The sequence below is a fragment of the Hypanus sabinus genome, chromosome 1 (assembly GCF_030144855.1).
Source record: "Hypanus sabinus isolate sHypSab1 chromosome 1, sHypSab1.hap1, whole genome shotgun sequence".
In the NCBI taxonomy this organism is placed as follows: domain Eukaryota; kingdom Metazoa; phylum Chordata; class Chondrichthyes; order Myliobatiformes; family Dasyatidae; genus Hypanus; species Hypanus sabinus.
Genome location: NC_082706.1, coordinates 63410522 through 63427902, shown reverse-complemented (window position 1 = coordinate 63427902; position 17381 = coordinate 63410522). Strand labels below are relative to the sequence as shown.

The following is a 17381-nucleotide window of genomic DNA, read 5'->3' as shown; positions in this document are numbered from 1 at the left end:
AGTATTCCATAGACTAAATGCTAATATTATTTTTGTACAGGAGACCCATATTAGGAGGAAGGATAATCAACGCTTTTTTAGGTTCTGGAAGGGTCAACAATTTCACTCGAATTGTACCGCCAAAATTAGGGGTGTGTCTATTTTTATAGACCCCTCAATTTCGTTTCCACATCATGAAATTATTTCTGATCCACAGGGCAGATTTTTGTTGATAACTGGCTCACTTTTTAATTGAAAAGTGGCTCTAGTTAATATTTATGCTCCAAACTTTGACTGCCCTGAATTTTTTAAACATTTATTTACTTCCCTCCCTAATCTAAATGAATATATGTTGATAATGGGTGGAGATTTCAACTGTTGTCTGAATCCTTCGATGGATAGATCTAAACCTATTCGAATTCTTCCGAATAGATCAGCCTTACTTATTAATTCCTTTATGGTTGATTCGGGAATTACTGAAATATGGCGGTTTTTGAACCCTAAAGATAAAGAATTTTCGTTTTTTTCACATGTTTATCACAGTTATTCTAGAATTGATTATTTCCTTATTGATCATCGTTTATTAACAGATGTTACTGTTTGTAAATATGACTCTATTGCCATTTCGATATCAGGCACCTTTGAAGTTATCTATCAAGATTTTGGACTCTTTCAATAATACTAGATCTTGGAGACTTAACGCTACTTTGCTTCAAGATCCAGAATTTATCACCTTCATAAAACAGCAAATTGACTTGTTTTTGTCAACAAACTATACCGAAGAGATTGACAGAGGAATACTTTGGGACTCTTTTAAGGCTTTTATCCATGGACATATTATCTCATATTCTGTCGGTAAAAGAAAACAAAGATATTTAGATATTGCTTTATTAGTGGATAAAATTAAAGAAATTGATAAGATTTATTCCGTGACTCCTACCAAAGAACTCTATAAGAAGAGAGTTGAGCTTCAAATGGAGCATAGTTTATTATTATCTTCTTCAATTGAGAATCAATTAATTAAGACTAGGGCTCAATTTTATATTCATAGTGATCGAACTGGTAAATTGTTAGCTAACCAATTAAAAGCTATTTCGACTAAGCGACAAATTATTAAAATTCGTAAACAAGACGGTAATCTGACTACTGATCATAAAGAAATTAATAATACTTTCCAAGATTTTTATAAATCTTTATATCAATCAGAATTTGATGGTGATCTATCCATGATGGATAATTATTTTAACAACTTGAATATTCCTAAACTGTCAGATGAAGATCGTAGCTTGTTCGATGCTCCTATCTCTATGGCTGAAATAGGAGAGGCTATCTCATCAATGAACTCAGGGAAAGCTCCTGGTCCTGATGGTTATATTATAGAATTTTTAAAAACTTTTTCTTCTTTGCTTTCCCCTTGGTTATGTGAAATCTTTAATGATGCATTTACTAAGAAGAGACTACCCCAGTCTTTTTATGAAGCTACTATCTCTCTAATTCTTAAAAAAGATAAGGATCCTACTCTATGTGCATCTTATCGCCCTATATCGCTATTAAATGTAGACTCTAAGATTCTTACAAAAATTTTAGCTATTAGATCAGAAAAGTTACTATCACAAATTATTTCAGAAGACCAAACTGGTTTTATTAGGAACCGGTATTCCTTTTTTAATGTTAGAAAATTGATTAATATAATTTACACTTCTTCACCCACAACCTCAGAATGTGTTATTTCATTAGATGCTGAAAAAGCTTTTGATAGAGTTGAATGGACATGCTTATTTAATGCCTTGAGAAATTTTAATTTTAGTCCTAATTTTATATCATGGATTAAATTAATATATTATAAACCTGTTGCTTCTGTTCTTACAAATAATTACAGATCCTCATTTTTTCAATTATCTCGTGGTACGAGACAAGGTTGTCCCTTAAGTCCTTTATTATTTAATATTGCATTAGAACCTTCAGCCATTGCTATTCGTGAATCCCCTAATATTTTTGGTATTACCCGTAATGAGAAGTTATACAAATTATCACTTTATGCTGATGACTTGCTGTTATATATTTCTGATCCTGACAGGTCTATTCCCGCTATTTTATCCTTGTTGGTTCAATTTGGTAGTTTTTCTGGTTATAAATTAAACTTGGATAAGAGTGAATTATTCCCTTTAAATGCGCAAACTTTATTGAATGACACGATACCATTTAAAATTGTTACTGATAACTTTGTTTATTTAGGTATAAAAATTACCAAGAAATATAAAGATTTATTCAGATTGAATATTTTACCTATGCTTCATCAAATTCAACAACTTATTACAAGATGGTCTCCTTTATCCTTATCATTTGTTGGCCGGATTAATGCTATTAAAATGATGATTTTACTGAAATTTTTATATTTATTTCAAGCCTTACCAATTTTTATTCCTAAATCTTTTTTTGATAACATTGATTCTAAAATTTCCTCATTTGTGTGGCAAAATAAAAACCCAAGGTTAAGTAAAAGGCAGTTACAAAAATCTAAAAAAGATGGTGGTTTAGCTTTACCTAACTTTAGATTTTACTATTGGGCGAATAATATTCAAAATTTAATATATTGGAAATTAGATTTGGATTCACCATTGTGCCCACAGTGGGTAAATTTAGAATGCAAGGATGCACAAGGATATTCTCTATTCTCTGTTCTTGGTTCTTCTCTTCCTGCTGATTTAGTTAAATTCAATAAACAGTTATCCAACCCTATTGTCAAACACACATTACGAATTTGGTTTCAATTTCGTAAGTTTTTTACTCTGAAAAACTTTGTTCTTGATAGCCCTATCTTACTTAACTTCTTTTTTAAACCTTCTTTGACAGATCAAGCTTTTAGCATATGGAAAAGGAAAGGTATAATATGCTTTCGCGATCTTTTTTTTGAAGGTAGTTTGATGTCTTTCGACCAACTTTCCAACAAATTTAAGTTACCTAAATCTAATTTTTTCAGATATTTACAAATCAGAAATTTTTTTACATCAAGTTCTACCATCCTTCCCCAATTCAACTTTGATAGATTTTTCAGATATGATTTTTACCTTGAATCCTTGTCAGAAGGGATTGGTGGCTCTTATTTATAATATGATTATGAAGATACAACCAGAAATATCAGGTAGAATTAAACAAGAAAGGGAAAAAGAACTTCAATATATCAACAGAAAAATGGGAAAAAATTCTACAAATGGTTAATTCTTCTTCTATATGTGCTAAACATGATTTAATACAATTTAAGGTTGTACATAGAGCTCATATGTCTAAAGATAAGCTTGCTCGATTCTATTCTCATATTAACCCTCAATGTGACAGATGTCATTTAGATGTGGCCTCATTGACCCACATGTTTTGGTCATGTCCCACTTTACATAACTATTGGAAGGACATATTTGCTATTATTTCCTCAATTTGGAATATTGACTTACAACCTCATTTTATTACTGCAATTTTTGGTATACCAAATGAGGATGGTAACCGGTTCTCCCCTTCAATTAGACGAATGATTGCCTTTGTAACATTAATGGCCAGAAGGTCTATATTACAAAATTGGAAAGAAGTAAATCCTCCTACCACGTTTCAGTGGTTCTCTCAAACTATTTCTTGTCTGAGCTTAGAAAAAATTAGAAGCACTATTTTTGACTCATCAATTAAATTTGAAGAAACTTGGAGACCGTTTATTCGACATTTTCATATGAATTAATTTGGTCTCTTCCAGACCTTTTCTCTTTTTATTCTTGTTCGGGTATGGAGTTCCGGAGTTTTTGACACTATCATATACATATAAACTGTTATTATTGCCCATGTTAGTTTAGTTTAGGTTTAATTTTGTTCCAATATATATTCTTTTTTCTTGTATTTTTTTTTATTTTTTTTTTCTTTTGATGATTATTCTTGTTCTTTTTCATATATAATTAATATAGGTTAGATTGATTAATGTACTATTTTTTTGCTGATATTTTAATAAGATATTGTTATCTTATTACTAATTCAACTTTGTCTAATGCACTCATAACCTATTCAATATTACGATATGTTTTTTGTATATGAAATTCAATAAAAAGATTAAAAAAGAAAGACAAAAGTATCGGGTGAAGAAGTAAGTTAGTAGCTATTACTAAGGAGAAGGTGCTTGGGAAATTGAAAGGTCTGAAGGTAGTTAAGTCACTTGGAAGAGATAGATTATACCCCTGGGTTTTGAAAAAGGTAGCTGAAAGAGTGACAGAGTCATAGAAAAGTACAGCACAGAAAAAGGACCTTTGTCCCATTTAGTCCATGCCAAAACCATTAAAACTGCCTACTCCCGTCAACCTGCACCAGCACCATAGCCTTCCATACCCCTACCATCCATGTACCTATCCAACTTCTCTTAAATGTTGAAATCGAGCTCGCATACACCACTTATCCTGGCAGTTCATTCCATACACTTGTGATCTTCTGAGTGAAGAAATTTCCCCTCACGTTCCCCTTAAACTTTTCACCTTTCACTCTTAACCCATGACCTCTGGTTGAAATCCCACACAACCTCAGTGGAAAAATCCTGCTTGCATTTACCCCATCTATACCCCTCATAATTTTGTATACCTCTATCAAAATTCCTCTCAATCTTCTACGTTCTAAAGAACACAGGCCTAAACTATTCAATCTTTCCTAAAGTTCTCCAGACTCAGCAAAATCCTTGGTAAATTCACACCACACTCCTTCAATCTTATTTCCATCTTTCCTGTGGGTAGGTGATCCAACTCCATACAATACTCCAAACTAAACCTCACCGATGTCTTGCACAACTTCAACATAACATCCCATATTCTATATTCAATACATGGATTTATGAAGGCCAATGTGCCAAAAGCTTTCTTTACGACCCTATCTACCTGTGTCATCACTTTCAATGAATTATGTCCTGTATTCCCAGATCCTTTTGTTCTACCACACTCCTCAGTGCCCTACCATTCACTGTGCAAGGCCCACCCTGGTTGGTCCCACCGAAGTGCAAAACCTCACACCTGTCTGCATTAATTTCCATCTGCCATTTTCCTAGCTGATGCAGATCCCTCTGAAAACCGTCTTTCTCACTGTCCACTACACCCCTAGTCTTGATGTCATCTGCAAATTTGCTGATCTAGTTAACCACATTAATATCCAGATCATTGATACAGATGACAGACAACAAAGGACTCCCTGTGGCACAACAATAGTCACAGGCCTCCAGTCAGAAAGGCAATTCTCTGCTGCTTCTTCTCTCACAAAGCCAATGTCTAATCCAATTTACTACTTCATCTTGAACGCCAAGTGACTGTACCTTCTTGACTAGTCTCCTGTGTGGGACCTTGTCAAATACCTAACTAAAGTCTCTGTAGACACCATCCATCACTTGACTTCTTCAAAGGTGAAATTTAATGTCAGAGAAACTTAATGTTTGCTTTTCCTTCGCAAACATTTCAAGATGTATATTGCATACATTTCTCTTCCACTTTCCTGGTGATTTCCTCAAAAAACTCTATAACATTGGTTAGACATGACCAAACATGCACAAAGCCAGGCTGAGTTAACTATCCATAATCTGTCCATGCCTGTCAAAATAGTTACATGTCCAATTCCTTAGATCTTTCAAGAATCACTAGATTCTGGAATAGTTCCAGAGGACTATTCCAGAGAAAGAAGATAGTTAAGAACAATGTTGGCCCCTTGAAGAATGAATTGGGAGAAATTGTTATGGGAAACAGGGAAATGGCAACAGAATTTAATGCATACTTTAGATCTGTCTTCACCAGGGAGGACACAAGCAATCTCCCAGATGTATGGATGGGCCAGGGTCATAAGATATCAGAGGAATTGAGACAGATTGACATTAGGAAAGAAACTGTGATGAGTAGACTGGTAGGACTGAAGGCTAATAAATCCCCGGGTCCAGATGGTCTGCATCCGAGGGTTCTAAAAGAGGTGGCTCAGGAAATTGCGGATGCATTGGTAATCATTTTCCAATGTTCCTTAGATTCAGGATCAGTTCCTGAAGATTGGAGAGTGGCTAATGTTGTCCCACTTTTCAAGAAGGGAGGGAAGGAGAAAACGGAAAACTATCGCCCTGTTAGCCTAACGTCAGTCGTGGGGAAGATGCTTGAGTCCATTATTAAGGACGAAATAGTGGCACATCTAGATGGCAGAAATAGGATTAGGCCGAGCCAGCATGGATTTACCAAGGGCAAATCATGCTTGACTAATCTGTTGGGAGTTTTTTGAGGGTGTAACAAGGATGTTAGACGAGGGTAAGCCAGTAGATGTTGTGTACCTAGATTTTCAGAAGGCATTCGATAAGGTGCCACATAGGAGATTGGTGAGTAAAATCAGAGCTCATGGCATTGGGGGTAGGGTTTCAACATGGATAGAAAACTGGTTGGCAGATAGAAAGCAAAGGGTAGCAGTGAATGGGTGTTTCTCAGACTGGCTGGAGGTGACTAGTGGGGTACCACAGGGCTCTGTATTGGGACCACAGCTCTTTACGATTTATGTCAATGATTTAGATGAGGGCATTGAAAACTATATCAGCAAGTTTGCTGACGATACTAAACTGGGTGGCAGTGTGACATGCGAAGAGGACGTTAGGAGAATACAGGGAGACTTGGATAGGCTGAGTGAGTGGGCAGATACTTGGCAGATGTCATTCAATGTGAATAAATGTGAAGTTATCCACTTTGGAAGCTGGAACAAGAAGGCAGAGTATTGTCTGAACGGTGTCGAGTTAGGTAAGGGAGAAATGCAAAGAGACCTTGGAGTCCTAGTTCACCAGTCAATGAAGGTGAATGAGCAAGTGCAACAGGCAGTGAAGAGGGCAAATGGAATGTTGGCCTTTGTTACAAGGGGAATTGAATACAAGAGCAAGGATGTTCTTTTGCATTTGTACAGGGCCCTGGTGAGACCACACCTGGAATATTGTGTACAGTTTTGGTCTCCAGGTTTAAGGCTGGCAATTGAGGAAGTGCAGCGTAGATTCACTAGGTTGATTCCTGGGATGGCAGGGCTGTCTTACGCAGAGAGATTGGAGAGATTGGGCTTGTACACGCTGGAATTGAGGAGATTGAGAGGGGATCTGATTGAAACGCTTAAGATAATTAAAGGATTTGATAGGATTGAGGCAGGAAATATGTTCCAGATGTTGGGAGAGTCCAGTACCAGAGGGCATGGATTGAGAATAAGAGGTCAGTTATTTAAAACAGAGTTGAGGAAGAGCTTCTTCTCCCAGAGAGTCGTGGAGGTGTGGAATGCACTGCCTCGGAAGACGGTGGAGGCCAATTCTCTGGATGCTTTCAAGAAGGAGCTGGATAGATATCTGATGGATAGGGGAATCAAGGGATATGGGGACAAGGCAGGGACTGGGTATTGATAGTGAATGATCAGCCATGATCTCAGAATGGCGGTGCAGACTCATGGGGCCGAATGGTCTACTTCTGCACCTATTGTCTATTGACTGGGAAATTGCAAATATCATGCTTTACGAAGGGAAGGCGGCAGAGGAAAGGAAATTATAGGCCACTCAGCCTGACCTCAGTGGTTGGTAAGATGTTGAAGATGTATTAAGGATGAGTGTGTTGCCCTTAAGGCATTTGTTTAGCTTTATTACATTTTCGCTTTAGTAATTTGTTTGTAATTATTTTCTAGTTAAAGTTAAGGCTGTTGAAAGTAAATTTGTTGTCTGTGATGTATCGCGGCATGTGATGACATCACACCCGGTTTCGCTGCATCTTGTGGGAAAATACCGGTTTGGAGAAACGGGAAGGAGGGGGCTTGTGTGTGCAGGATCAGCACGAGAAAAGTTTCTTTCTACGCACTAAGGAACATCATAGAAGCAACGCCGTTAGTTCATAAGATAATCGTTATGTTGAAATAAAAATGTTAACGCTGATTCTGTTAAAAGTAATGACGGTTGATAAAGTTATTTTCTTGTCCTATTGAAAATGTTACCGGATAGTTTGTGTTGAAGTATTTAAAGCAGTTGATGGTGTAGGTAGATTCTGACTGTATATCATATTTTAATGTAATATAGTTTGTTGTAGTTTTATTTTTGCAAGTATTTATGATGTAAATGTGATGCCAAGAAGGAAACAAATACCGTATATATTTTGTATTGTTTTATCACCAGTTTTCACCATACGTTAGTGTGGAAGAGTGAACAGTAAACGGTTAATCTTACTGGGATCGTGCCTCATTGACTACAGTTTAAACTTGGTGTTTAGTTCAGAGTTTTTACACCTGTGCAAGAATACTACAATGAGGTTTCTGGGTACTTGGAAGTACATGATAAAGTGGACTGAAGTCAGCATAGCTTCCTTGAGGGGAAATCTTGCCTGAACAATCTGTTGGAACTCTTTGATGAAATAACAAGTAGGATAGACAGTCAATGGATGTTGTTTACTTGGATTTTCAGAAGGCCTGTGACAGGGTGTTACAGACGAGGCTGCTTAACAAGATAAAAACCCATTGTATTATAGGAAAGGTACTGGTGTGGATAGAAGATTGGCTGACTGACAGGAGGCAAAGAGTTGGAATAAAGGAAACTTATTCTGGTTGGTTGCCGGTAACTAGAAGTGCTCTGCAGGAGTTGGTATTGAGATACCTTCTTTTCACGTTACATGTCAATGATTTGGATGACGGAACTGATGGCTTTGTGGTCAAGTTTCCAGATGATGCAAAGATAGCTGGAGAGGCAGATCATTTTAAGGAAGAAGGGAGTCTGCAGAAGAACGTGGGAGAATGGACAACAATCTGGCAGATTGGATGTACTGTAGCAAATTGTATGGTCATGCATTTTGCTGGAAGGAATAAAGGTGTGGACTATTTTATGAATGGGGAGATAATTCAAAATTCAGAGATGCAAAGGGACTTGGGAGTCCTTATGCAGGATTCCCTAAAGGTTATCTTGCAGGTTGAGTCGGTGGTAACAAAGGCAAATGCAATCTTAGCATTCACTTTGATGGAGGTGATGCAAGAAGGTATAAGGTGAGGCTTTATAAGGCAGCATTGGTCAGAGCAAGTATTGTGAACTGTTTTGGGCCTCTTATACAAGAAAAAAACCTGCTGGTATTAGACAGGGTCCAGAGAAAGTTCACAAGAATATTCCTCATAGCCAATTCAAAAGTTTTTATTTACAGATACAGCACAGAACAGGCCCTTCCAGCTCAACAAGCCAACCACCCTGCAACCCCCAAATTAACCCCAGCCTAACCACAGAACAACTTACAATGACCAATTAGCCTACTAACTTTACATCTTTGGAATGTGGGAAGAAACCGGAGCACCCAGAGGAAACCCATGCGTTATCATGAGGAGGACATACAAACTCCTTACAGAACGGAACATCGAACTCCAACCCTCTGAAGTGTAATAGTGTCAGGGTGGCGTGATGCTACCATGGCATCCATCATTAAGAATAAGGTGTCAGAAAAAGGGAATTACTAGGTTTACTGATACATATTCAAATTCCAACAAACACTCCTGTGGTTTCAAGATTTTGAATTTAATTTTCAATATCCACTTAGAATTTAATGTTTTATTAATTCATCACAGACTAACAGATCAGAAATTGAATGAAACATTTAATCATTACAGAGCAAAAGAGCTGATAATAATAAGTAAGAATAGCAAAATCTTACCAAGTTTTTCAGCAACGTTGAAAGCTCCTTTGTGAGTGTGGAGAATTTAACAAAGGCTGTGCCAAGATCTGGATTATCACGACTTAAGAAATTACTACCAAATTTATCTAGTGCTTGTGCATAGTTCTCTTCATTTTGCACATGTTCTGAAAAAGAAGAAGAGACACAATTATATATTCTAAATGCACACCAGCAAAACTATCCCGTCTCCATGAACAAATACTAAAGTCTATTGACATTTAGTATCAAGTAGTAAATCTAAGCAAATTTTGTTTTGGTGTTCCAAGAAAAACGGCTCTAGATGATGAACGCATTTGTCCTCTGGGTACTCCCAACTTCACTGGATACAGCTTTGAGGTTCTGAGATAAAGGTGAAGCCATTATTTGCTTTCCCTCAATGTCGCAAGAACATAGGAGCTGGTTGTGGATTACAGGAGGAATGGAGACAGGCTAACCCCTATTGGCATCAATGGATCTGAGGTTGAGAAGGTGAGCAGCTTTCCTCAGCATCGACATCACTGAGGACCTCATGAGGTCTGTACACACCAGCTGTGTGGTGAAGAAGGCATAACAGCACCTCCTTCACCTCAGACTGTTGAGGAAATTTGGTATGGGCTCCAAAATCCTAAGAACTTTCTACAGGAGCACAACAGAGAGCATCCTGACTGGTATGGGGACTGTACCTCACTTAATCATAGGACTCTGCAGAGAGTGGTGTGGACAGCCCAGCGCATCTGTAGTTGTGAACCTCCCGTGATTCAGGACATTTGGATCATTGACGACCCAACTCACCCCAACCACAATCTACTCCAGCTGCTACCATCTGGGAAATGGTATAACAGCATAAAAGCCAGGACCAAAAGGCTCTGGGATAGCTTCTTCCACCAGGCCATCAGACTAATTAATTCATGCTGATTTGAGTGTACTCTATGTTACACTGACTATTCTATTTATTATAAATTACTATGATTGCACATTGAACATTTAGACAGAGACATAAAGACTTTTACTCCTAAGTGAAGGATGTAAGAAATAAAGTCATTTCAATTATAATCCCCTTAGAAACACAGTTTAGCAGATGAAAGATACGATACATTAATTATCAAAATTGGTACACTTGCTATTTTTGTGGTATGATCTTGAACCAATTATAATGATGATTAACAACAATGAAGATTAGTTTTACATGGGGAGTCAAGGAGAAACATTATCCTTTAAATCTGAGCTATCTTTTCTTGAACAAACTCAACAATCCTTGCAATCAGCTTCTTTGTGCAGCTGAGAAACAAGCTCCTGCACATTGCTTCTTTCAACAGGACACAACCAAAAGTGGACAACAGAGTGGAAACCAATTCCTAAATCAATTTCACTTCTCCAGATATTTAATCATGAATTTCACTTTTCAAATCAGTGAAACGACTGCAGTATCAGATGTTTTAAAAAATCATTGCAAATGTAATACACATTTTAGAACAGTTTAGAACAATGGCCTGGAAAGAACTACCAAGGGGCATTCCAAAGAAAACCAGGACTGGAACACCAGCAAATTAACTCTAAAGGTACAACATTCATTCTAATACCTTAAACACCTCCCTCACTGAACAATCTTCTTCCATCCTCACTGAATGGTCCTCAATCTACTCATTCAGCCCCAGGAGCCTGTTCCACTGTCAACAATATTATGGTTGCACTTCCAACTGCATGGCCATTTTCAAGTGTGATCCCATTTTTATATACTCCTTACAAAAAATATTGCAGCCTTGCACAATCAAGCGAGATGACAAATTCCTTTTGTGGCATGAGATTCAAACTTGGCTGATTTTAAAAGACTGATCACACAGTGGAGGAGAGCTACTTAAATCCTCTAGGTGAAAAATACCTCCATTATTCAGTATAAATTTATATCACACATCATCTCTCACTGGCATATGCTAATTTTAAAGTAATTCTGTGTTTTTATACATCCATTCAAGGGATGACCAGCCTGAGCCAGCATTTAATTACCAATACCTAATTTGCCCTTGCAAAGGTAGTAGAAATGAGCTGTCTTTAACTGCTACTGTACAGTCCAATTTTCCAGTAATGAAAGAGGATGAAAGAAAAAAAATTCCTGATAGAGAATATACAGTCCAAATTTGTAGAACAGAATGAGTATGCAATCTTAAAAGGAAAACATGCCTTTTGGGGTATATTTGCCTTCCCTGGCACTTTACCTGGTTCATTGTTACAGATGGAGGGGGATTAGTGGGGATAGGTTCCCACTACTGTGTGTCTTAAAGACCCTGTGACAACCAAGTCCAGCTCCTGGCCTTCACGTGTGGCTGGCAGACCATATCTACTGACAGGAGAAGGGACAGAGGCAGGTTACTGGCACTTTAAAACCAGTCACTTCAGGCAGATGGGGCTTGACAGCCATGGTTGGCAGATCAACTAGGAGAAAGAGAACTCTGATCTCAAACCTTTGCTGCCACATGACTACCCACTCGTGGGGAAGACCTCAGGAGTAAATCCAGAGGACTTATCCAGAGCTGGAGTCCACAAGACAGGCCTACAATGAGTTCAATGCTAACAGGCAACTCCTGTGATGTCACAGGTGCCAAATTATCAGTCTCTGCTGCTCCTTTGGATTCATCAGCTGTGAGGAGAGTAAAAAGCTAGGTCACAACTTCCACGGTCAACCCTGACCAACGGAGGATCTCATCTCATTGCACCTCATTAACATTCATTGCTGAATGGAAATACCACTTGTGACTCATGTTTCAGACTTCAGAATTCAGGAAGTGATTGCCCACAACTTTGCCCATTCACCACGCTGTCATGGGTGGTGGTAGAAGCAGATACATCGTGGCATTTAAGAAACTCTTAGATAGGCACATGGACGTGAGAAAAATGGAGGGCTATATAGGAGGGAAGGGTTAGATTGATATTTGACCACAACATATAGGAGCCACTGCTTTATCCATGCTAGTATCTTTCATGTAGTACCATGGGGTCTTTTTAAGCAGCCTCATGTGCATTACAGTTGGCTCTCCTTATCCGCGGGGGATTCATTTCAGGAGCCCCCGCGGATACCAATAAAATCAGATGCTTAGGTCTCTTATTTAATCTGTCTCAGTGCAGTGGACTTTAGGACCTGGCAGAGTTCAGGACCCGCCGCCCACAGTCTTTCTGTTCCAATTGAAAATAAAGTGGAAATAATAAAGCGATCAGAAACAGGTAAAATGCCATCGGTCATTGGAAAAGTGTCAGACTACAGTCAGTCAACGATCAGAACAATTTTAAGGGATAAAGTGAGAATAATGGAACATATGAAGGCCCTGCCCCAATGAAAGCTACAATTATTACTAAGCAACTCAGTGGTTTAATTATTGAAATACATATGTTTCTTAAGTGTTTTATATGCATAGAAAGGTAAAATATATATTATATACTAAAACAAACTTTTGACTAACTGACGCTAAATAATACTGGATGTTCCTATTCCGACTAAGAGAACTTCCGATTTTTTCAATTCCCGAACAACGATAACCTTCCACATACTTTAAATCATCTCTAGATTACATAATACAATGTAAATGCTATATAAATAGTTGTTATACTGTATTGTTTAGGGAATAATGACAAGATAAAAAAGTCTGTACATGCTCAAACAACAAGTGCTGGAGAGGGAACTTCCGGGTTTTCCTGACCCGCATTATTTTTCCAGAACCAGGAACACTTAGAGAAGCAGGAGGAGAGGGAAAAGAATGTCTCTGATATGAGAGATCCCAAGAGAAAGCAGATGACACACTGGTGTAAGTATATGGGATCGAAGAATCGTATTTATAGCAGATTGTCTGGCTGAAGCAGATATAAATGGAGGTAAACAACCAAAGCAAAACACGCTGGAACAGAGGGGTATGGAACATTGCAATCACAGGAATTCTGAAATAAAGGAGAATGCTGGAAACATTCAGCGTACCACGTTAGCATCTTGAGAGAAAGAAACAGAACTGATATGTGAAGTAGGCAAGCTCCCTATGAAAATTCAGGGATCTAAGATGTCATCAACTTACCAACCCTACCTTAATCTCCAAAACCACTAACTCACCTGTGAGCTTCCCCAGTATTTTCATAGAACACAGAAATTTACAGCACATTACAGGCCCTTCGGCACACAATGCTGTGCTGGCCATGTAACCTACTCTAGAGATTGCCTAGAATTTCTCTAGCCCATAGCCCTCTGCGAAATGTCTGAGTGAGGAGTGGCACGCCACACAGTCTTTCGTTCCATGCCTTGTAAGGCATGAAAATGCCCAGCGCTGGCCCCTCAGGCCTGAGTCGATGTCATCATCATCATCATCATCATCATCCTGTAGTGAGGTGACCAGAATTGAGCACAGTACTCCAAGTGGGGTCTGACCAGGGTCCGATATAGCTGCAACATTACCTCTGGACTCTTAAAACTCAACCCACGATTGATGAAGGCCAATACACCATACGCCTTCTTAACCACAGAGTCAACCTGCGTAGCCGCTTTGAGTGTCCTATGAACTCAGACCCCAAGATCCCTCTGATCCTCCACACTGCCAAGAGTCTTACCATTAATGCTATCTTCTGCCATCATATTTGGCCTACCAAAATGAACCACCTCACACTTCTCTTGATTGAACTCCATCTGCCACTTCTCAGCCTAGTTTCCCATCCCATCAATGTCCCGCTGTAACCTCTGATAACCCTCCAGACTATCCACAACATCCCCAACCTTTGTGTCATCAACAAACTTACTAGCACACCCTTCTACTTCTTCATCCAGGTCATTTCTAAAAATCACAAAGAGGAGAGGTCCCAGAACAGATCCCTGCAGAATACCACTGGTCATTCTATGCAGAATACAACCCAACTACAACCACCCTTTGTCTTCTGTGGGCAAGCCAATTCTGGACCTATAAAGCAAGGTCTCCTGAGATCCCATGCCCCCTTACTTTCTGAAGGAGCCTTGCATGGGGAACCTTATCAAATGCCTTAATGAAATCCATATACACTACATCCACTGCTCGACCTTCATCAATGCGTTTTGTTACATCCTCAAAGAATTCAGTCAGACTCGTAAGGTTCACGACCTGCCCTTGAAAAAGCCATGGTGACTATCCCTAATCAGACTGTCTCTACATGTCCTCATAAATCCTGCCTCTCAGGATCTTCTCCAACAACTTGCCCACCACTAAAATAAGACTCACTGGTCTATAATTTCCTGGATTATTCTTACTCCCTTTTTTGAACAAGGGAACAACACTTGTAACCCTCCAATCCTCCGGTACTTCTCCTGCTCCTATTGATGATGCAAAGATCCTCACAAGAGGCTCTGTAATCTCCTCCCTCGCTTCCCACAGTAGCCTGGGATATATCTCATCCGGTCCTGGTGACTTATCTAAATTAATGCTTTTCAAAAGTTCTAGTACATCTTCTTTCTCAATGTCCATATACTAAAGCATTTCAGTCCGCTGTAAGTCATCCCTACAATTGCCAAGGTCTTTCTCTCTGGGGAATACTTAAGCAAAGTATTCATTAAGTACCTCCCACTACCTCCTCCAACTCCATGCACACATTTCCATTATTGCACCTGATTGGTCCTATTCTCACATGGCTCATCCTCTTGCTCTTCACATACCTGTAGAATGCCTTTGGGTTTTCCTTAGTCCTGTTCACCAAGGCCTACTCATGATCCCTTCTGGCTCTCCTAATTCCATTCTTAAGTAGGTTTTCAAAGTTTGCAGAGGGATTTAGGCCAGTTAGAAGAGTGGGCTGAAAGATGGCAGATGGAGTTTAATGCTGATAAGTGTGGGGTGCTACATTTTGGTAGGAATAATCCAAATAGGACATACATGGTAAATGGTAGGGCATTGAAGAATGCAGTAGAACAGAGTGATCTAAGAATAATGGTGCACAGTTCCCTGAAGGTGGAATCTCATGTGGATAGGGTAGTGAAGAAAGCTTTTGGTATGTTGGCCTTTATAAATCAGAACATTGAGTATAGGAGTTGGGATGTAATGGTAAAATTGTACAAGGCATTGGTAAGGCCGAATTTGGAGTATTGTGTACAGTTCTGGTCACCGAATTATAGGAAAGATGTCAAAAAAATAGAGAGAGTACAGAGAAGATTTACTAGAATGTTACCTGGGTTTCAGCACCTAAGTTACAGGGAAAGATTGAACAAGTTAGGTCTTTATTTTTTGGAGCGTAGAAGGTTGAGGGGGGACTTGATAGAGGTATTTAAAATTATGAGGGGGATAGGTAGAGTTGATGTGGATAGGCTTTTTCCATTGAGATTAGGGGAGATTCAAACAAGAGGACATGGGTTGAGAGTTAGGGGGCAAAAGTTTAGGGGAAACACAAGGGAGAACTTCTTTACTCAGAGAGCAGTAGCTGTGTGGAATGAGCTTCCAGTAGAAGTGGTGGAGGCAAGTTCGGTATTGTCATTTAAAGTAAAATTGGATAGGTATATGGACAGGAAAGGAATGGAGGATTATGGGCTGAGTGCAGGTGAGTGGGACTAGGTGAGAGTAAGCATTCGGCATGGACTAGAAGGGCCGAGATGGCCTGCTTCCGTGCTGTAATTATTATATGGTTATACAACATGGAGGCTGGCCAAGGTCAAAGGGAACCCAAAACTTGTTGTAGATGTGAAGAGATGGTTACAGAAAATAGAATAAATATGGTTAGCAGCCTGACATCACGAAGTAAAAGAAAACTCAGAAGCATAGTTGTGGAAAGTGTTGTCATCAAAGAAGATGTGAACAGCTAAAGGACAAGCTCACACTTCCAAAGCTATTTCACTACAGCGCCCCATTCCCTGCACGGATTCCATCCCAGTCTTGCAATGTATCTTAACACCATTTCATTTGTTTGTACAACAAAACTCTTTGGCATCAGAGCCTCTGAAATGTATTCCATTCCCCTGATCCGAGGAGTTTTCTTCACTGGAGCTGTCAAAGGTTTGAATCATACTTGTTTAATTTACAACATTTCTATTTCCATCTCTTTACCTCACTCAAGGATAGAGCTCCCCTTGTAATCATCATCTATCTTGGTACCCTCTACAATCGATGCATTGAAGTTCTGCCACCTCCATACTTATTTTGCTTATTGAGATACAGCATGGAATAGGCCCTTCTGGCCCAGCAAACCCCCCCTCCACCCGATTTAACCCAAGCCTAATCACAGGACAATTTACACTGACAAATTAACCAACCAACCACTACATCTTTGGACTGTGGGAGGAAACCAGAGCACCCATAGGAAGGCCACGCGGTCACGGAGAGAAGGCAGAAACTCAGCAATTGAAACCAGGCCGCCTGTGTGGCAAAGCAACGTGTTAACCACTACACTACCATGCCGCACTACCGTGCTTTCCCTCCTTTCTCTTTTCTTACCCCAAACGAACTGTTTCCTCTATAAATCCCAGTTTGCTTGTCCTTCTCCACCAACAAACGTTCCTTCTTGTTTACCATGCCATGGAACAAAAGGAGATATAACACTGCTTTTGACTTACCACACCCACTATCCTTCAAGATGAAGCAGTAATTCAGTTACCCTTCTTCCAATGTGACACATGGCACACTGTGCTAAAAACATCCATCTCCTCTACACTCACGAAACGAAATGCAGATTAAATTACCTCTTCATAGACCCTTTCATGCAATCAGCAAGTGTGATCCTGCCTGTCTCTCACTTTAGTTCTCCATTCCAACCCTG

At 39.2% G+C, this 17381-nt stretch overlaps 1 protein-coding gene across 5 annotated transcripts in view; it reads right to left on the bottom strand.

The window, feature by feature from the left end:
- Window positions 1-17381, bottom strand: part of LOC132394392 (arf-GAP with SH3 domain, ANK repeat and PH domain-containing protein 1-like) — a 426165-nt gene that overhangs the window by 291187 nt on the left and 117597 nt on the right. For all 5 annotated transcript variants that reach the window (XM_059970475.1, XM_059970494.1, XM_059970464.1 and 2 more), the window contains one exon: window positions 9648-9793. In XM_059970475.1, coding sequence (XP_059826458.1) covers window positions 9648-9793 — 146 coding nt within the window. The remainder of the gene's footprint in view (window positions 1-9647; window positions 9794-17381) is intronic.